The following is a 22,590-nucleotide window of genomic DNA, read 5'->3' as shown; positions in this document are numbered from 1 at the left end:
TATACAGAAAATCATAATTTTAGCAAATGTGTCGTCTGATGAAACAGACATCAGGGTAGAAATTCCTAAACCTATCTCAACGCCCAGCTCTTAGCGGACTTGCAGGGATATCATTAACCCATCATCACTGTCCATCTTTCAGGTATTCTGAGATTCTTACCAGAATGCTATACAGAGAAATACAAGACGGCGGCAGTACAGAGCTGCAGGACGGACAGTACAGCAGCATTTTCGTGTCTATCAAGGTATACAAATGCATAAGCAGTAGCTACAGAACTTTTGAAGGCCATGAAACATATATATACACACATATACACATATACATCTCCAGGAATATAAATCAGCCTTACTCACGATGAAGGAGAAAAACAAAACGAAAATTTCGTTTCAGAGCACTGCAAGAACGCAAAGAGAAAAGATATTTATTCCTAAGCATCAGCTAAATTAAACTTAACAACTAACACCCTTCAGCCCAGATTCTAGCAAGAGATGGATTAAGTGACTAAATCAAAAGGGAGCTTAGGGGAGACCCAGAGAACAGAATATGAATTCTGCTCACTGCTTAAATACTCTTCCTACGTTCAAACTCGTAATCCAGTCCTAAGAACTAAAAGAAATTATACTCCTGGCCCAAGGCGTTCCCACTAGGCTTAACCTTTTGACAGTACCAACCAGCCAGCCACACCTACATTCTTCCATGGCTAGTGGCCTCTTTATTAGAGAGTGAGAACCATACAAAAAGAAACATGTACCATGTCCAACAAGATGCCAGAACTAAAATATGCATGAATATCAAAACAAGGGTCACTTTAGCTTTTAGTATTTTTCCAATCTTCAGTTGTTCAAGAACAAAAATAAATTGTAAAATAAAAACAATGGCCCGTGGCACCAGCTGTGTAGTCCTGAACAAATAATTTAATCCCCCTTTACTTTTCTTATCTGTAAAACGAGAAAGTTAGAATAAATGACTAATAAGATACCTTGTCGCTAGGTACAATCTAAAAGTTCTGGATTTACAAAAGTTCCTTAGGTTACTTAATTCTTCCTTTAAGAAGAGGGAATCCCTATTTTAATTTCTCCCACTTGGGAATATTTTAAACATTTCCCAAAAATGTATGTATGGGGTTCAAGGTTAGCAGTAAACCTGGCTGAAGGTCACCGCTCTTCGCCTCTCACTTATTGAGAAGCTGTGTAGAGCCAATGGGGAGACTTGCCGATGAAGCCGCCACTGGTCCTGCCTTCAAGGAATTCATGGTCTATAAAAAGAGCCTAGCTCTATATAAATAACTGGAATAGAAGCCAAAAAGTGAAAACCCAGAGGCTGAGAGGATGGCAGTCCTGAGGAACGCTGGGCTACCTCCGCCCGGTTGGATCACCGAACACCTCAGGACGGAACTGGGTCTCTGGTCAGACGTGGGCAAAATGCAATGGGAAGAAAGGGCATTCTAAGCAGGGAGCAAAAACAGGAGCAAAGGCAAAGAACGGGACATGTTTAGGGAACAAATATTCCAATTTGGCTGGATAAAGAAAGTAACAGCAGGTGGGATTATAACAGTTGGGACCAGGCCACGGAATGCCTTTTAAAAGTCCAGAATAGATGGTATGAATTTCATTTGGAAAGTGAAGGAAATCCCCTAAGTGCCATGATTGGAGCAGCACTTGAGGAAGATTAATTTGGCTGTGACTCATGGCATTTAGTGGAAAGACCAGTTGGGAGTCCTGAGCAATCAGGGATGCCCAAATGTAGGGAACGAAAGAAAACAGAGAGGATATTTTCATCATTGTTTCCACCTTATCCATTAAAAAAAAACTTTGCTGTCGAGTTGACTGGCCTACATACTAAATGTACATATAGCCCTCCCCTCAATACACACACATACGCATACACCGTTAAAGATACAAACCGAAGCCATTCTCTCTGTGTGAGAGGACAGTAATTTCTATTTATTCTCCTATATACTTCCATATCTTCTAAATTTTCTACAACGTGTGTGTATGTGTGCGTGTGTCTGCACACGTTTAATAGTGCAGCACTATATATACGTATACATTAAACCAAGATCTAGAAGAAGTATCTAACAGCTGTCTGAACACGCAGTTTCAGCTAGGTTTAGAGCTGAAAGCAGGGGTCTTCTTCGATCAGTAGATCTCACCACTGGTTACAGCCAAAGTTCCCTTCTCAAGCATTCTCTTGTATACCCAAGGAGAAGGCAGGTACATCAAACAGCCAGACTCCTGCTCCTCTCTACCTGAATGTCTGTTTGTGCGTATACCTGTATCCACGTATTTAGTAACCCTAACCTTCGAAAGAAATTAAAAGTACTAGCTTATCGCAAGTAAAGATTAGGAGTTCCACAAGCACTGCCGCAAGGAAGCTGGCTCTAGAAATGGCCCACAGCCAGCTTGTCTGGAGGTATAATCAAAGTGCACTGCAATGCTACAAATATTTCTGTCCCCGTCCTACAAAAAGTTCTCTCAAAGGTCACCCATGACATGCCAACTGCTAAATCCAAAAAACACTAGTAATACTTAACAATGAATTTTGCACATACTCCTAAAACTCAGCAGGGTCCACAACCATTTCTCAGTCTTCCTACTCGTCGGCCTCTCTACAGCATTTCACTGCCAATCCCTTCTGAAAATTCTTTTTCCTTATTATCAGTGAAATTATACTCTCCTGCTGCTTCTGCTTGGGGTGTAACTTCCTGATTTCCTTTCCTGGAGCCTTTGCTGTTGCCAGGTTTCAGCCAGTCCATTTCCAACTCACTACGACCCCATGGGACAGAGTGGAACTGCCCCCACAGGGTTTTCTGGGCTGTAATTTACGGGAGTAAATGACCAGGTCTTTCTCCTGTGCACCTGGCAGGTGGGCTCAAACTGCCAACCTTTCAGGTAAATGCCACCATGACCTGCTTTAGGCTTTCCTCCCGCAGTCTTCAGTTGTTTGTATGAAAAGCTCCTCACAGGAGTCATCTGTCCCCTTTGCATTCCACCCCCTGTTCTTTATCCATAAACCTGTCTCTTCTCTGGACTTCAGAGATTATCCATCACTTCAAATTCAAAGGATCTAAAATTCAACTTGGCATCTTACCTACTTTAGCTCTATTTCTACTGATATTAAAACAACATCACTGACAACAGGTAACTCAGTCTGAAAACCTGTCCCTTTGAGGCCCTCCCCACCCTTTTCTAGGCCAAATGCCAAGTATTCTTTCCTGGAGTTTCTCAAACCTGCAACTTCTTTTCCATTCCTATTTCAAGCCAAGTTCAGATAGCACTTGCTTTAAATCTGGAACAGCTACAGTTGTCCCAGCTGGTCTGCTCCTAGGTTCCTCCCCCTCCAGCGTATCATACGCGCATCCGAAACCAATCTTCCAGACTTCACCACTTGCTAACACTTCCAAAGGGTTTTTATTTCCCTTATAATCAAATACAAAACCCACTGCCTTCCGTGATCCAGCCCAGGGTGTCTTTTCATAAAACCAGAGAACCTTGTAACTGCAAGGAACCCTAGAAGCCAAGCAAATTAGGGGGAGAGGGGGAGGTTACATTCTTACTCAAGCCAAAACCAGTAACAGTATCAGAACCAAGATGGAAAACCTCGATCAGTGGTTCCCAGATTCATCTGATCATAACATGAACCATGCCAGGATCCTTAAGAAACAGATGTCCAGGCCCCTCCATGGTACACTCCGATTTGGGAGGTCTGAGAAGGAGGTCAACAATCTGTATTTTTAAAAAAATATTTGTGTTTTTGGTGGAAGTTTGCTATGTATAGCAAATTAGGTTCTCATTTAACAATATCTATACCTATTATTCAGTGACATCAGTTACACTTTTCACAGTCTGTCAGCATTCTCATTATTTCCATTCTGGTTGTTCTTATTCTGTTAATCTAGCTTCCTTGTCCGTCCCCCGCCACCTTCTCATCTTTGGTCTAGGGTAAATGTTGACCGTAAGGTCTCACTTAGACAATTATTTAGAGAAGTACAGTACTCACAGGTGCTGTTATATATTTTATGAGCCCCTCTGTCTTTTGGCTGATAGATGACCACAGGAAGTGGTCTGAGTTCCCAGTTTAATGGATATACCAGGGTGACAGTCTCAGGGATTCCTCTAATCTCTATTGGTCCAGTAAGTCCGGCCTTTTTCAGGAATTTGAGTTTTGTTCTACATTTCTTCTCCCCCACCTTATCCAAGACCATCTACTGTGTCCCTGGTCAGAGTAGTGGTAGCTAGGAACCATCTAGTTCTTCTGGTCTCAAGATAGGTGAGGCCGTGGTTCATGTAGACTATTAGTCCTGTAGACTAGTTTCTTGAGTCTTTGGTTTCCTTCTTCTCTTTTGCTCCAGACAAGTAGAGACCAATAGTTGTATCTTAGATGGCCGCCTGCAAGCTTTTAAGACCCCAGATGCTACTCACCAAACTGGGATTTAAATCATTTTCATTTTGAGCTATGTTATGCCAGCTGACTGAGCTGCCCCACAACACTATGGCCCTAAGCCCTCAAATTCAGTAAACCAATTCTGAGAGGTGTGTGGTTATATCTAGGAAGTATCTCTGTGTCCCCTCTGTGCTTTACTTTATATATGAATGTATATGCAGCACACACAAGCATGTACATACATCTGCCTACAGAAACATCAAAAATGTACACCACATATTCCTATGTGTTTACCTATACATACATAGCATACATACCTACCTATATAACCACACATGTTTTTTGGTTGTTATTAGTGTTGCTGCAAAATTGTGTATGTTGTGGCTTTTACCAAAATCACCCCTTATTCCTGTGTACCTCTTAATGTCATCTTTTACCCTGGTCAAGCTGTGCTGACGTCACCCTTATTCGGTACTTCGTTTCCCATCATCAAAACTAACAAGTGTCTACTATCTAGAAAGTTAGCAATCTGTACTATTAAGAAGCACTACATGATTCTCATCTTCTGGGAAGTTTGAGGAAACCTAACCTAGACCTTCCAAACCTTCCGTAATTCTTGACTACGCCAATCTAATCTTCCTTCCAACTATCATCCATATATATACCCTGTCCGTGCAGAAAGCGCTATTCCTCATCTCAGTCATGCCTTGTTCGGTGGCTATATCATTCTCCCACCCGGCCCCCTAGCCCACAAGTCCCCCCCTTCCTTGATATTTTAAGCTCTTCAAAATCTTTTGGCTATGTGAACCAATGCCTTCCAAATAACTCCAACAATCAAATACTATGTAGATTTCATTTGTCTTCTTTATCTTTGTTGCTAAGAAGCAAATACTACCTCCACTCACATAGAAGCAACAGAAAATCCCCGAGTAAGAATATATAAAGAATACAAATTAACACTGGTGTTAGCCTGTCTTAAATAGCAGTTACTCAGCCAAAATAAAAAATGGAAATCAGAGTATCTCTCGCTTCCATTACACTTCAGCACCGCTGGATCTGTTCTAACTATGAAGGTATGGGGGCGGGGGGGGGGGACAGTAGAAAAAATGTGGGCGTACGTTTTTCAAATCTACCCGAGCCTAGATTAGGTTCCTTCTGCTCTTGCCCTATGTCTTCCATCAACTGAAAAATTCCCGTTTCATGGCAGCTGTAGGTGGGTTCAAACTGCCAACCTTTCAGTTAGTAGCCAAGCACTTAGCCACTGTGCCACCAGGCCCACCCCCATAATCTACAGCATTAAAATTAGCTGCTGATGAAGAAAACACTAAAATATAACTTCACCAACGAATCAGAAAATAGGTTAAGTTAGTCTCACAGAGCAGGAAAGCCAAAGACGAATCCCGAAACAATATTAGGCCAGTCCACTTACATACAAAGTGAGGCTCCCCAGAGACATCCAAGAGCAAATCTGGTTTTATACTTGGTTTCTAAAAATAATCAAATAAATTTCTGGTCTAATATGGATTATACTGGATCTTACGTTTCACCTATCTCAAAGTATATTCTAAATTAGTTCAGCAAATAAAGAACTTAAGATATGACTAAACGTCTAAGGTCTAAACTAATTAAGTCAGAACCTTCACAGATGAAGAGGGGGCCCGATGTGACTCTTCACCTGTTTGTAAAGCCTGTGTTTACTGAACTGCTATCACTACTACCAGTTTCACTCATCAAAAACCAAAGGGTTCCCGTTCACCTTTCACTCTGTAACGCTGACGACCCGGAGGATGAAGAAATAAAATCCTTCCCTTCGTTAAGGTCGCACGTAAAGGAGCCCTAAAGGTAGCAGCTCTGTTTAGCCCTAACTGTAAACCCTTCCCAGTGTCTCAGGATGAACTGAATTTTAAAGTTAACCCTCTTCTCACATTTCTCTATTGAACATTTTTCTTAAAGAAAGGTGTGTAAGTTACTATAATTAGCTCCACGTATTGCTTTTAGACATAACCACCAATCCCACTAACAAGACTGGTCTAGGAGGAAATTACATTTCAAAGGAATTACAAAGCTTGAATATATCTAGAAAAAAAAATGCTTGTGTGGGATGTCTACTGCAGCTACTTAAAAATAACTTTAATAATTTTTAAAACAATTTAAGGGGTCAGAAACACAGCCTACCATCCTTTCATTTTTTTTTTTTAATGGCACATATATCCACATAAAATACTTTTTAAAATATTCATTAGAGTCCACATTTTCCCACTACGGGCTTAAATTCTTACACAATGGCCCAGTGAGACTGGAAAGAGCCTGGGCTTTCAAGGGGGAGGAAAAGAGATCAAGATCACTGATTGGTTATTACAAGGACAAAGGTTACCACTTAAGTACACACTGGCATTTAAAACTACTGTGTATACGTTTTAACGATTTCAAGACATAAGAAAATATAACCTGATTAAAAGACACCTGGCTAAAGGTTCCAGTCAGATTTCCAAAGAAAATAGGCTTATTACAAAACACAGTATCTTGCTACCTACAAACCTTTGGATAGAATTTCAACTACACCAAGTCAGCTTTTTTTTTATAGTCACAGAAAATGTCATTACGAAATACAATGACGGCTATGTAGATTTGCAATGCCCAAGGGCCCAACAAACGCAGTCTGTTAGAATTATGCTGTTTACTATGTAAAAGATTAAAGAACTGAATCTAAACACCACAGGACTGCAGAGACGAGAGCGAATGCCACTGACACAGAACAGCGTGCCGTTTGCTAGTAATAGTCAAATGCAAAAATACCTATGAAACAGCTACTGAGACCCTTAGCCTTAAGCTTTGTATGCTTCACTTTCAATCCAAAAATGTATGTAAACTGCAAAGCTTATTCATATAAAGATATTACTGATCACATACAAAAATGGACGAAAAAGATCAAAAGCAGGTATACCCTTGTCCTTCCAGTTTTTCTTCTGCCCGTCCATCTCTCTCGAGTCAGGATCTGCCCGCCCTCCAGCTGCGGTTAGCAATTATGCATGCCAACAGAGAAGCTCCAAGTGCAAAGCTCGGCTCCCCGAGACATGAACCCCGTTTCCTCAACTGCAGTCTGCGGTCTCCTCTGCTGCACGACTGCAGCAGGGCTGAAGTCACCTGACGTCCCCTGGGTGTGGACCTGTGACGCAGTGCAATCCGTAACTAGGCTACTAATACTCGGGCACTAATGCCTCCGTCCTATCTGCTTATTGTTCTAGTCATTCGCTTCTGCTCACAGCAAGCGCTTCTGCTCCTACCAAGCGCTTCTGCTCCTACCAAGCGCTTCGGCTCCTACCAAGCGCTTCGGCTCCTACCAAGCGGAACTGCATTTGCAGGGGGAGGGGCAGGCCAGGGAGAGAAGGGAAAAGAGGGCAGTTCTTTCCAAAGAGCTACCACGGAATACAGTGGGAGGCACTTACAGCCATGTGCATTTCCGGTGTTTTTTTTTTTTTTCCTTTTCCTTTTTGACAGATGGTTGGTCTCCAGTTTCACTTAAAGCTCAAAAAATCAAAGGTTACCCAATAAGATAAAAAAATGGACTGATCCAAAGAAGGGTAAGAGTTTACATTTCAAGCCTGAGAAATGCTGAGTCTCTTCTTACTTTCTAAGTTTATGAAGGCTTGAGGCATTCAGCATCTTACACCCTTTATGAGGGTATGAAGGAGAATCCCAAAGTCAGCTTACTAGCGTTTACAGAATATAAGCTACAAGAAAGTCTTATTCAATTTCGGCAACCTCATCTTCCTACCGTATATGTTTTCTCGTCTTTTACCATCGTGAAAACCCAGAGCCCTAAAACACTTCTTAATCCTCACCTGTTCCAGCTCAATCTTTCAATAAATACTTACTAGACACCACCTCGAGTACTATTAATAAGCGCTTAGCTTTTTTTTTTTTTAGCTTGGGGAGAGACACTCATGGGCTAATTATATCATTTGCCTTTGGACAGTGACCTAAGAGCAAATTACAATTTTATTGTTAACTACAAAAACGAATCTCTAAGTATAGTATTTCTCAGTATTTTCTTCAACGTTATAGAACTGGCGTTCGTTCCAATATTGTGTTCACCAATGTCCCACAGCAGGCTCACCTAAATGTAGTGTCTAAGCAAGCAGAAAAGACAATAAACAACGACGAATCCGTTAAAATATTTAAAAATGTGGTATGACTAAAAGGATTATATATACCGGATGTAACCAAAGTACATACTTTTAAAGATTTTATAGCTATATGGAAATAGGGATAATATTTTCCGGAACTTGCTGTAAAACTGTGAGGGCTACAAAAGACTGCAAAATCCTTTATATCAGAAGTGGTTTGAATTCCAACGACTCATTCCTTTCCCTATCTGCCTAACTCCAAACATTAATAAAGCAAAGCAATTTCTAAAGAGAGTCCAATATACTCAGCTCGAGAGTTAATATTTAACTTTAAACATTATTCATCAGACCCTTGCACAATCTGATATCTGAGGGCCCTGTCACTAAGTCATACCGTGCCTGATAATGTCTTAGCTTTTCCACGCAACAGTTTGAAATCCCAAACTAGTCAGTAAGCACTGCATTTCCAAGATAGTATTTTCTAGTAACAAATTCCTTAAAACTGAAAGCCGACAAATACTTCAGCATTAGAATAAATCACTCAAAAAGAGCAACACTCTTTTCAAGCCAGGGATTATTACACCAACAGGACAGAAAAAGGTTCTTGAAACAAGGTGTTTAGTATTTATACTATTCTCATCTTCTGTGATACTAGGTTTAACAATTAAAAACAAACAAAAAATAGCCTGAGAGTGGTCTGGAGTGAAACATACTGAATAGTCCCCCGGTAGATTCAACAGACAAAATGGAGCCCTGAGTTCGGTAAGCATTTCTAGCTCACATGGTTGTTGCGGCTGTGCGCCGGTAAGCCGATTCACGGAGATCTGCAGGACAGAGAATTGCCCCACAGAGATCTGCAGGACAGAGAATTGCCCCACAGAGTCCCCAAGACTGTAACCTTCACAGAAGCAGACTGCCACATCCTTCTCCTGAGGCGCGGCTGTTGAGTCTGAACCGCTGAACTCTCCGTTGGCGGCCAAGTGCTCTGACCACTGCACCAGGCTCCTCTACCTTCCGTCGTCAGATCACAGCATTATCGGCGTCTGCCCGTGAGCCAATCTCGAACCATAGTGACCCCATGTGACAGTGCAGAACTGCCCCACAGGGCTTTCTAGGCTGTATCTTTATGGGATCAGATGAGCAGGCCTTTCTCCCTCGGAGTCACTGGGTGGGTTTGAACTGTTAACCTTTCAGGCAGCAGCCAAGCGCTTAACTGTTGTGCTACCAAGGATCCTTCCCACCTCCTATCCCATTGCCAACTCACTGCCACAGAGTCAATTCCAACTCACAGCGACCCTACAGGACAGAGGAGAACTGACCCAGAGGGTTTCCAAGGCTGGAATCTTTACGGAAGCAGACTGCTGCATCTTTCTCCTACAGAGAGGCTGGTGGGCTCAAACCACTGACCTTTCAGTTAGCAGCTGAGCGCTTGGCCACTGCGCCACCAGGGCTGCTACCTTACAAAGCAACATCTATATTCCTTAACTGGTATGGTCTGTGCAATTCAGGCTACTAGGTTCGTGTGGAAAACCAAGTCATGGAAATCAAGTGACATTTTACCCATTTCTTAAGGCATCTGTAAACCACAGACAGTTGTTTTACACTTGGTAAGCCAAGCAAGAAGTGCTCAAATTTGAAAATCTGATGGAAAGACAAATAAGTTAAAATTGTAACGCTGGGTGGGCTATGTCTGCTGTGAGCATAAAATGAGTGTACACAAAAGACCTTTGGACAGTACCTGGCACAAAGCAGCCATTACGTAACTGTTAGTCATTCACTATTATTAATAATATGCTAAATATAGCCACCCCCACACAGGGAGATGAGCCGTGTAAGACACATCTAAGAAAGCTCACATATGAGGCCTCTCCGTTCCAGGCAGTAATTCACACAGCGACTTAATTTCCCTTAAAAGCAAACGCTATCAATGATGAAAAGGTTTCCAAAGGAGGGGCCACAGAAGTTTTCTGTATTTGTAGTTTGGGTGGGTAAGTAAATAAAAGTACTGTCTGAATTCTAAATCCCGCTGCACGCTGTGTGTGAGGGGTGAGGGTCTCCTCTTCCTGAACTCAAAATCAGTAATGTTTTTAAATAAACTCTTCACAGTTTATGTTTGGCGGCTTCCCATTCTTCAGTGTCCCTCTCCCCAGGACTGTACCCCCAAGCATGACAAAGAGCAATGACCAAAAACCTCCCCAAGCATGCCCCTGACTCCTTTCCAAAGGGTACCATGCCCTAAAATCACCTGACTGCCTACATTTCTCTTCCCACATTCTCCAACCAAACCCTCATTTTCTTAGTGTACTCATCTCATCAGTAGGAAAATTATATTAAATCAATTCCTACTGAAGAATAAAAACATTTATCTTTCTCTTTAGCCCTCTCAAAAATAGTATGCGTGAGTGTGTGCGCGTGTATGCGTGCAGAGGCTGGTATCTATCCGACAGGACGGCAGAGGGGTGTGCGTGCGTGCAGAGGCTGGTATCTACCCGACAGGACAGCAGACGGCAGAGAAAGGTACTGTGGAAGAGGGAGAGTGAAGCCTCAATCTGCCCCAGCCACTTCTCCTACGACTCCTTTTCTAACAATTTCCTTCTTCTGCTTCTGAATCCAAGGAAAACTCAAGTTTTTGTTTTGCTTGTTTTCTTGACAATGTTTAGAGATGCAAGGGAAATAAGGTGGGAAAGAGGCCGCCATTCGGACTGGAGTGCTACACTTGAGGCTGGGGGCTGATGCGCACTGTTCTTGACGGCTACAACAATTATTTCTACTTTCTTGCAATACAGAACAGAATTCTTTTTTTTTTTAGTAAAGAAATAATTATAGCCACACAGCAGTTTAAAACTTATTTCAAAATTTAATTATTCTGAGCTACGCAAAGGTATGAAAATAAACCTATGTTTCATTTCTGAAAAGGGTGAAACAATTTAAAAGACCCACCATCTACTGTAACACGGGGCCCCTATGGACTGAGCTACATGGACTGAGCTACAGCACTTCTAACAGCTGAACTGAACCTAAAGGGATAGAGAAAGACGTTAGCCCAGAAAGTGAACAGTACTGGCGAAAATAGCAAAAAATAATGAACACTTAAAATTCTATAAACAATTCACATAATCTGCTAAAAATGAATACTAAAATCCTCTGGGGAAAAGAATGAAAGTGAAACTATTCGATCGGAACTAAATAATGCTAACTTCTTATCGTACAATATAAAACAAACATATAGATATTCCAAAAGATTTAAAAATATCTAAATTCAGAATTCAATAATTAATAGTCATTGGGCCCTGAATAGATCTTTTAAAACATTTAAATTTCCATTAAAGTACACAGACTTGAGGAAATCTCTATGGTCATGTCAGTGTTTTTATCATCAATAACGTGAGTAAATCATTTATAAAACTGTTCATCATTCGGTTGTGTGAAATAAATACCCGCAACTCACTGTCTCTTCCCAAACAAATCTCTTCCCTATGGTCAATTAGAGAGCACTGCACCGACCTTGTTTTCTATGTACAACAGCAGATGGCACCAACACCCAGCCTACAGTTGATTTCACAATCCACAGCGTCACTCCCGCAAAGACTGAGCTCTCAAGTCTCTGGCTCCTCCCTAGGATTACTGTCTGGTAGGAGGGAGCCAGATTAGACTTTGATGGGGAAAGAAAAACAACCCCACCACACCCTCACAACCAAAAAGGCATGTGGGATAGAATGATCTCCAATCAGAATCCAAAATCAATTTTAACTAGATCAGAACTAAATGCAGAAATGAAACTATAAATAAGTCAATAAATTAAAAGTTACAGATTTTCCTAAGTGAAAATTGAAAACACCCACTAAAGTATGTTAAATAAAACTAAAGGCTTTCAGAAAACTGGGGAAGAACAGTTAACATGTGACAAAGAGTTAGAATCCTTTATATATAAAGAAGTCTCATAAAATTGGTCAGAAAAAGATGAAGACCTAAATTTAAAAATGGGCAGAAGGTATGAACAGGCAACTCATAAAAGAAATACAGTCAGTAAACATATGGAACATGTTTACATTCGCTAGTAATCAAAGATCAAAAGTGCAAGATACATTTTCACCTGTCAAACCAGTAAAGGTTTTAAGAACTACCAAGTGGAATTTGTCTGGAAGGATACCTGAGAAATAAGTCCTAAGAGGTGACTCTGGGAAGGAACACTAGGTGGCCAGGCAACTGAGACAGAAGACTGTCACCATCACCATACTTTTAAAATTTTATGCAATGTACATCTACTATCCATCCAAAAAATGGAATACCAAGTGTTGGAGATGGTACATAAATGGGTGCTTTCTTACACTGTTATTGGGGTAAAATCAGTACAACTTTTCTGATGCTTAATTTGTGTCTAAACTCTTAAAAATGCTCATACCTGTTGACCCAGGATTTCTACTTCTAGTAATTTATGGAAAAGAATAATTCAGATATGTAAAACATATTTAAATACGAAGGATTAACCACAGTATTCTTTGTAAATAAAAAACTGGGACCTATCTACAGGTCCAACAGCAGAACTGACTGGTCAAGTTATGATATATACATACCATGGGTCACCAGCATTAAAAATCATGCAAAAGAATAATGTTTAAAGAATATAATGGTTACAGATGAATTTTTTTCCACCACTTCCCAAATTTGTACAATGAGCATAGATTACTTCAGATTGTTTCTGGATTTCTCTTTCCTAATGAGTTGCTACAATAGTTAATATCATCAAAAAAAAAAAAAGAGTAAAAGAGGCATAAGAGAAAAGGCATACATAACTATTTTCTAAAAAGAGAGTGCCCAAGGCATTGCTTAAACTTCCCAGTCATCCTTACTAAACCTTCAAAGGCACTGCCCCTTTCTTCCCTTAATTCTAAACTAACAGAACATAATTTTAAGTACAGGCCAAGATCCCTGGCTTCAGCAAAATCAATGCAGCTGAGTACCTGCAATACCTGTGTGGCCTCATCTCCTACAGGACTGCAGGATAAGTCTTGGGAGAGAATGTTGAGGCGGGGTAGGGGACAGCGTTTAAAGGCTGGCATCCCTGCTCATCCCTGGTCTTCACCTACACTGTCACCACCACACTGCTCTACCCTTCCCTCCTAAGCATCTTACTGTGCTGTTTGAACCTGTCAGCTCCACTGTGAACCAGGTCCCCTAATCCTCAACCTCTTTACTGAACAACCCTTCCATACCTCGGCTTTGCTAAACCCTGGCTCTCCTTGAGGACACTGCTTTCTCTGTGGAACCCTCAAAATGGAGGCTGTTTAATCCCCTGTACCCTACGTACCTAGAGACAGGAGGCCAATGCCCTCCTTGTTGCTTCCAGACTATTGTTTCAGAGCCCTTGGATAAGTCTTGGCTAGTCACAGCCATGTTATTCTCTATCCTTCCTTGTTGCTTCCACCTACCACCCTGCCACCAGTTGCCTCGCTGCCCTTGACTAAAGACTCTCACCCTAGATTCTCACGTTCCTCTCCATCTCAAGTCCTGCCATCATCAATGTTCACACGGAAGCACGATCCAACATCTTGGTCTCATAGTTTGCTGACCGCACTATCAAGTTTCACCCTATCCCGCTAACAATTTACATTTTTCAAATGTCTACTATTTAATATGCCTCACCTTAAAGCTTAAAAAGAAAATCCTTTTTCAAATCCATGCTCTCTCTCCTGCTAACACTCTTTCTCCATGTTCTCAGTTAAATTTCTGAAGAGTCATCAACATTTAGTTGTCCATTTTTAGGGCCCATTCATTGCCCAATCCTACCCCTGCCCACTCACCTACTGATCCGCAAATCACCTTAAGCAGATCAGGTATGTGATCACCTACGGTACTGTAAATGCTCTTACAGCTATCAACCAACCCCTGCCCTCCTTGTTGAAAAACCCTCAAACCTTGTCTTAACCTCCCCAACATTCAATACCCTTCGCCATTCCTTCCACGCTTGAATTCTTCCTTTCTCTTGGGTCTCCCTAGCTGACACCAGAAGCTTTAATTGCTATCTCCAAGCCCATGACAAATACCCACATACAGCCAAGATCTCTCTGAAGAGCCTCATACATACAACATCCGTAACTTCTTGGATGTCCCATAGGTACCCCAAAACCAACATATTCAAAACTGAATTCTTTAACTTCTCTCCTCAAACCCACTTTACTCTCAGGTTCCCTATCTCAGTTTCTCATACTGCCATCCATGAGTTTGCACATGCCAGGAACATGGGTTTCCTGGAGTTATCTTTGACACCTCCTCTTATCCTTCATTTCCATATCCACTCGGAAACCAAGTCCTATGTCTCCATATTCACCCCACTGCCTTAATGTTCAAAATCTCCTCTTTCTGCCATGACAACAACAATCTCTAACAAGGTCTCTCTGCCACTAGTGCTACCATCTCCGATACATAACAACCCAAGTATATTCAGTGAACACACAGTAATCACTACATGTTTTTATAAAAACACATGGCTCAATGAAAATGCTAAACAAAAAACAAATGTGCAAATCCCCTGAAGCAGATCAGGTATGTGGGAAAGGTAGAGTCAAAAGAAAAATGAGAACCAGTACTTTTCAGAAGAATTCATAATAACATACCTAAATTTACATTTTCTGAATGTCTACTACTCAACATGCCTAAACTTAAAGGTATCACTGGAAAAATACACAGCTATATTAAAATATTAGAAAAATGTTACAGAAATATTCCTTTTTTAATTAAAAATGAGATAATTTCTGGTAAAAAAAATAAAACATCTGAAAATGTTTTAATACTTCTTGCTCTTTATACCATCAAGAAATGGTTAAGCCAAAAAAAAAAAAAAGTAAAGAAAGAAAAAAGAAGCTGATTCTAATTTTAAAATATTTTCTAGCTCCATGGTACAACATAAAAGTCACCAATGAAAAATTAAGAGCAAGGGGTAAGGTAGGAAAAGCACTGAAACCTTCAAAAGGGACGGTGGAAAAGAATTCCTATCAATGCACTACAGTGGACACTATAAATGTAACGTATTACACAAAACATAGTGAAGTGGTCCATGATAAGCCAAAAGGTGGTTAGAAATCACAAAACAGAATATGGGTTGATTACCTGAAGTTTTACTCAGCTCTGCTGAAAATATAGCAGTGGGTGATCTCTTCTCCTCCTCTGTACGGGAAGGAAGTTTTTTCTCAGCTTCTTTCACAAGAACTTTGGGTCTGACTACACTGCCTATCTCTGGTTGGACGGCCAGAGCAGAAACGTCGGGAAGCTGTGAGGGCACCTCTGATATATCAGACCTATCTTTGGAGAACTCGTCTGAGACACGGATTTTATCTTCACCTTTAGGTTGTATATTCTTGAGAGAAAGGTCATGGGGCAATTCTGAGCAAGGCAATGACCCAGCTCCATCTTGGACGTTAGCAATTTCACTTTCATGGGATCTTTCTAGGTCAGTGTATTCTCTTGCCATTGGAGGAGGGACATCAGTTTTAGGACTGACAAATGTAGGGAACTCATCTATGATCTCAATTGGAGATGAATCGGAAAATGTCTCACTTTCTCTTAACTCTGCTTCCTTAGAAACAAGCAAGCCATCGTCTGAGTAAACGGTGGTATCGAGCTCTTCCATCTGCAGAGGAATCTTCTCCTTTTTGGTCAATGTTGAAACTTCATCAGGTGGTAAGGTATCTCTTGTAGCATCTAAATTGGGCTGAAAAGACTCTAAATACGGCTTCCCCCCCTCGAGTGGTGAAGCACTAAGCTCCTCCTTACTGCCACGTTCTGTCACTGATTCAGGCGGCGTTTCAGTGAGGCTTTCTCTCGCAAGCATCACGGCTTCATCCTGCTTTTGAGGAACTTCAGGTATAGAATCATCGCTAAATAAGTCAACGGGCTCAGAATCGGGAGAGGAGTCGTCGAGGAGCTCAGAATGACCGGGCACCAGCTGTGCCGTTTTCGCCATCTCTGAGTAACTAGGGAAACCGGGAGTTGGCTCAGCAGAGAGCTTCATTCCCTTAATTAAATCGCACGCGATGGAGATGTAAGGAGCTTCTGTTTCTTGAACAGCTGCACTGGGACTCTCGGGCTCTTTTACTTCTTCCTTTATTCCGGGTACCTTTTTAAGTGGTACATTCATGGCCTCTTCGTATGGTGGAGGGTTTTCAGGCTCACGTTTTGTGCTTTCATAACTAACCGAAAGAGGAGCTTCTAATGGTGAACTGGGCTGCACCGCAGAAGCGCCAGCACCAGGAACAACAGAATTTAATGGTGCTTCCATAACAATGTCAGGCAAAACCGGAGAAGGAGTGGCATCGGATTCCTCAAATGAGGGGCAAAGCTGCGTGGCAGGGCACAGTGACTCCTGCACAGCTTCTGATGTTTGGACCAAGTCCATTTTTGTCTCATAAGCCATCTTCGTACCTACAGCTTCACTCACTTCACTTTCACATGCTTCCTGTACTAAATCTGGGGTGCGACCCTCAGGCATACTTGCCACTGCTTTCCCAGTCGCCTTTGACAAGCTATCCGTCGTGACATAATCTGTCTCAGAACCCTGTGCCGATACAAGGAAAGGGTTTGACATTTTGATGTTAGTGATCTTCTCTGTCACAATTTGGGCCTTTTTTTCCTCTATCTTTTTTTCGTCTGTCTTATTTTCTGAAGTATGGTCTTCCAACAAAGGAAAGATATTTGTTGCGATGCCCTTGGTCGCTCCTGGGCTAAACGGAGCACACGTGATGTATGTTTCTGACCCCTCTTTCATAGCTTCTGGAGTATCAGGAAAGGAAGCCTCGCCATTACTGCCTTCACTATCTTTCTCAGCATTTGTTTGCTCAAGGCTATCTCCAAAACTTTTCATATCCACTTTACTTTCCAACTTGCTCTCTATCTTAACCCCAGCAGCCACCAAACTACTATCTTCATCATCCCTACCTCTCATTTCCCACACTCGCTCAAATGGTTTGAACTCTGCATACTCCTCCCTCATTGGAGTTCCTTTCAAACCTACTGCAACGCCTGTTTTACTGCTATCCTTTGTTTGTTCTGGAGACAAAACTTTGTCCTCTTTAACCGATTCAGCGCTGGCTACAGGTAGCTCTGGTTGATTCTGAAGGACATTATTACTAACTAAATCCTCCTCTTCTTTTTTCTTCAGGGTTATCTCTTCCCTAGGGTTTGCTACTGGTATGGCAGACTCTGCTCCTGGAGGGCCACGGAACGAGGGTCCCATTTCTGAGTATTCCAGTTCTGAAGCCTCTGTGAAATCTCTATCTACGAATGGATTTTTTGCCTTCTCTAAGAACTCTTTAGAAGCTTCACTTGAAGTTTCTTGTAGTATTCCTTCGGTGGGTAATACTGCTGATAAATTACCAAGATATTCATGTTCTTTAAAAGCAGCAGCAGCTGAGAGAGGAGACAGAGAAGGAAGAGAAGCAGCAGTTTCAAGCAGGACAGATGGGAAATCCTCTTGGCCAGCCGAAACAGTGTTACCTGGCTGCTCCTTCAAGTTCATAATTTTTTCTGTGACCATGGACAGAAAGGAAAGTTAGAGAGTGCCAGTGTTCTCAGGGTTAATGCAAGTTTTATGACAGATTTAAAACAGTGTTAGTAAGGACTTAGTGTTAACTAAAACGAAATGTTAACAGAACTAAATAAGTAACAACAGAGTAGACTGGGATCATTACTCAAAGAACTGAAACTGCTGTCAATAAGCACGTGTACGGCTACAGAGACAATTACACGCCATGCAAAGACACGTACCAAGTCTTTGGGAAATACTCAAGCCCTATCAACTGAGGAAAGCTACTTTTACTAGTTTTAGAGGAAGAGGAGTCTGACTGACAGTGTGGAAAAGGGCATTAGCTAATTAAAGGCCACAGACCAGCGTTCATTTACATAAAAGCCTGTCAACTATAAGGAAGTACGCTGTACTCAGAAAAGAAAGGGTCATCATGTAAGTCTAAATCAAGGGTCCAAGAATTCCTTACGTATTCCAATGGTTAACCTGCTTCTGCCCATTTCTTCCTTAGGCACAGCATATAAAATACAAATTTCAAGTTCTTCAAGAGACATTCTTGGAACCATGCTAATTTTTACTAAATGCAAACTACTCTGCACAGAGTTAACAAAACTAAAGAGTTAAAGTTAGAACACACAGAGGACAAAGGTGAGCAGAGAGAACTTGCCTGCAGAGGAGTGCATCACAGGCTCAGATGCAGCAGGAAGAGCAAAAAGTGTCTCATCTGAAAAACAAATAGAACACAACCTCAGCAGAAACGAAGGCAAAGCTGGAAGGAGACTACAGGTAAGAGGAGCAAGCAAGCGTTCAGTTTGTAATGAGTTAACACAAAACCTTATCTACGGAGAAAAGCCAGGAGGAAAAGGAAGTTAGGAAAAGTAGTATCATTAATTAATTCAGATTAAATCATCACGTATATTACAAAACTGATTAAACGCTATCCTTAGAACCTATCATTGGTCAAAAGGTAGCAATGTGTTTAGGTAAAAGAAAACATGAACAAACATGGCTTTAAGATACTATTCTTACTTATTAACACATTGCTCCCGAAGCTTCTGACTCATGTTTTCAGATAGGTAAATTGTCTAGTCTTATTCGAGTCAAAAATAAAAAAGATGTACTTGAATAAAATTAATAACTACATTTGTTTAATCTTTTGTTTAAACCGGCTTATGCTCGATTCAGAAGAAAACTTTCAGAAAATGTTGCATTTTCTCCTACATTCCAGGTTGTCTATCTTTAAATAAAAAGATTCTAACAGTCATTGTACACTGTTCTTTGAAGACATCAGTCCTGTGTGTCGTCGTCCAAATGCCGGAGTCCAGAATACAGAGAAAATACTAGTTATTGTAAAGAAGATACTTATAATTATTTATTTTGTTTAAAATTAACACTGGCTGAAGGCTTACTTTAGGCCACTTGTTATTCTAAGTGTCTTACAGGCAAGAACTCGTTTTACTCCTTACAACACTGTTGTTACAGTGTTGTTGTGAGTACACTTTAATAGATTAACAAAAAGTGGAGTCACAGAGCCCTTACCTCACTCAACTTTACACAACTAGTGAGTGGGAGACTCAGGCACTTCCAAAGCCCATTTCTTAAGTATTACATGCTGTACGCTAGCACACTGCACAGTACCTGCAGTCGGAAGATGCTAAGCAGCTGTGGTTTAGACTAGAGAAAGGTCTCTCTCAAAAGACAATCTGAAACAGCCTGAGGAATGACAGAAAGGTATTACATTAAGAGAGAAACCCTAATAAAAAGATTTGGACACTTTTATCTGGAAGGCACAAGCTAGACAAGGCTGATACAAATAAATAAAAATCAAAGAGATGCAGCCATCATAAACCCTTGTCCTCCCAGGGTAGCTCTCGATGAACAGGAGAGCTCAATTCACAACGTAATATAAACTTTAGATCTATGTGGACATGATGTCATACTTCAGGATTCTGAGATGGGGTGGTGAGGAGCAAATCCATGAACTGTGCTTAAAGCCATCTTCTACGACAATGGACTTACACATACCAACAAACATGAAGACAGTGCAGGACCGGGCCACATTTCCTCCTATCATACGTGAAGTCACCGTAAGTCAGAGCCAACTCAATGGCAACTAAACAACACAATCCTAGGACAAGAGGCTGGGTGGGCCGCCCATCCAACCAGAATGACCATTAGGCCTGTGAGATTGCATAAAGCGTACACATGTGTATACTTTTCAAAGATGACTTGTTATGGTATCTTAGTTAAGCTACAGAGTTTCCCATTTGCCAAATTAGGGAGTTAAAACATCCCTTGCAGTTAGAATAATGAATTATAAACTTGCGTAAACTGAGATTTGGGGATCAAAGAGAAGGAGCAAGTAATTACACAGCTGATCCATCTAAACAGAAGACAGCATATTCTTAAAACAAAATGGCTATCTTTTTCATCTAGACAGTATAGTTAAAGCCACTAATTCAGAGACCAATATACTTGGAAAATGAATTTAAAATACATATTACTATTAAATTACAGGGCAAACTAAACTACATCAAAATTGTGCCAAAAATTTAAAGAATTTTTAAAAATGTATCCTTATTCCTATCTAGTATCACAGTCTCTTTTATATTAAAAACTGTATTCCTGGCACTTGACCAAGTGAGAAAGTTTACAAATCAGTATTGCAAAGATTCGCTAAATTAAAAAAAAAAACTTAATTGTGTAAAATGGGATTCATTCCAGAGTCAACCACAAAACAAGTATTGCATTTCTAAAAACACTCAGAGAAAAATCCAGATGATGTCACGACCATTTGGCCTTCAAGAAGACAGCTGCTCAGGCTCCTACTAAAGCAATCATGGACCACAGAAAAAACTGCCTGGGTTCAAATCCCAGATCCGTCACTTACAACTGTGTAACCCTGAAAAACTTTTTACCTCATCTTTCTGTGCCTCATTTCCTCATTTGTAAAGTAAGTATAATATAGAGTTGCTGTTGTTAGTTGCTGTCAAGTTGATTCGGACTCAGGATAATCTGTCAGGTAATAGTAGCACGTGGGTTTTTTACCCTAAAATGCTGAGAGGGAGGCAGGGGAGAAGAGAAAAGAAACAACTTGCCCTAAGTCACAGAGCTAGGAAGCCAGAGGGCCAGGTTCAAACAAGTCTAACTCCCAAGTCCATGTGGTTTATCTTCTGAAGGATGCGTGTATGAACAAGGGTAACTGGGGTAAACTTTCTTACTTTATCAGTCCCTCACACTTGGGCTCCTGAAACGAGAAAAACTGTCGCCCAAACAATGCTTTGTAATAGTTGGTAGATTAACCGCTTCTATTTCCCCATACGGTGACATTTAGAAACGTTAACGTGAGCCAGGCACGTCTGTTTCAGTCGTTCATTCGATCCTCAGAACCACCCTAGAAGGATAAAGGGATAACTTATGATAAACAGAGAAAAGACTGAAGTTGTCAAGGGTTTAATTTTACTTGGATCCACAATCAACGCCCATGGAAGCAGCAGTCAAGAAATCAAATGACTTTGGATTGGGCAAATCTGCTACAAAAGGCCTCTTTAAAGTGTTAAAAAGCAAAAATGTCACTTTGAGGACTAAAATGCACCTGACCCAAGCCATGGTGTTTTCAATTACCTCATATGTATAAGAAAGTTGGACAATGAGTAAGGAATACTGAAGGATTGATGCCTTTGAATCTCGGTGCTGGTGAAGAATATTGAATACACCATGACCTGCCAGAAGAACAAACAAATCTACCTTGGAGGAAGTACAACCAGAATGCTCCTTAGAAGCGAGGATGGCGAGACGTCATCTCACATACTTTGGACATGTTATCAGGAGAGACCAAGTCCCTGGAGAAGAACATCATGCCTGGTAAAATAGAGGGTCAGCGAAAAAGACAAAGACCCTCAACAAGATGGATGGATACAGTGGCTGCAACAATGCGCTCAAACATGGCAACAGTGTGAGGATGGTGCAGGACAGCATTTCAATCTATTGTACACAGGGTCCCTATGAGTTAGAACCAACTCAATGGCTTCTAACAACAACAACGTTATTGGAAACAGAGGCAAAAAAGGGCTAAGTAACTTGCCCAGAGTTACAACACGGAGACATGATGGACCCGAGATTTGAACCCAGAGAGTTTATAAGTCCATTGTCTCTTCTTTAACCACTCTGCAAGACTGCTTCCCCTGGACTTTACTATATAAATTTAAAATTTTAAAATAACTACTAAATAAAATTAGAGATATCAGAAGAAAAATTTGATTCACAGTATTTATATATCATCAGCTCTAAATTCTAAGGCTAAAAACACCTAAAAAATATTAATTTCTTATTTTGAAAAAAATTAGATTTGACATAAGTCTTCCTTTTTCTGTAAAAGATCCGGATATTCACAAAGGAATAAACTCCTTTATAAGAGGGACTACATTATTAAGCAATAAGCATAGCATCTGAATTACTGATATATGTTATATACACAAGTTATATTACTGGCTTACAAAGAAAGGGTGACAACCCTCCTCTCATAATGTCAAATTCTAACCACTAAATGGAAAAAAAAAAAA

At 40.9% G+C, this 22,590-nt stretch overlaps 1 protein-coding gene across 4 annotated transcripts in view; it reads right to left on the bottom strand.

Moving 5' to 3' along the window:
- RTN4 (reticulon 4) overlaps positions 1 to 22,590 on the bottom strand; it is a 72,364-nt gene that overhangs the window by 31,581 nt on the left and 18,193 nt on the right. The window contains exons 2-3 of one of the 4 annotated variants that reach the window (XM_064277082.1): positions 18,696 to 18,752; positions 15,619 to 18,030 (exon numbers count right to left, since the gene is read on the bottom strand). The exons of 1 other annotated variant lie outside the window; for it this stretch is intronic. In XM_064277082.1, coding sequence (XP_064133152.1) covers positions 15,619 to 18,030; positions 18,696 to 18,752 — 2,469 coding nt within the window. Of the gene's footprint in view, positions 1 to 7,328; positions 10,308 to 15,618; positions 18,031 to 18,695; positions 18,753 to 22,590 lie in introns of those variants that run through there. 2 more of the 4 variants (XM_064277083.1, XM_023557218.2) reach the window with 2 other exon arrangements.

Source organism: Loxodonta africana, chromosome 26, assembly GCF_030014295.1.
Source record: "Loxodonta africana isolate mLoxAfr1 chromosome 26, mLoxAfr1.hap2, whole genome shotgun sequence".
NCBI classification, from domain to species: Eukaryota; Metazoa; Chordata; class Mammalia; order Proboscidea; family Elephantidae; genus Loxodonta; species Loxodonta africana.
Note: the sequence above shows the minus strand (reverse complement) of the source record. Positions and strands in the feature narration are given on the sequence as shown.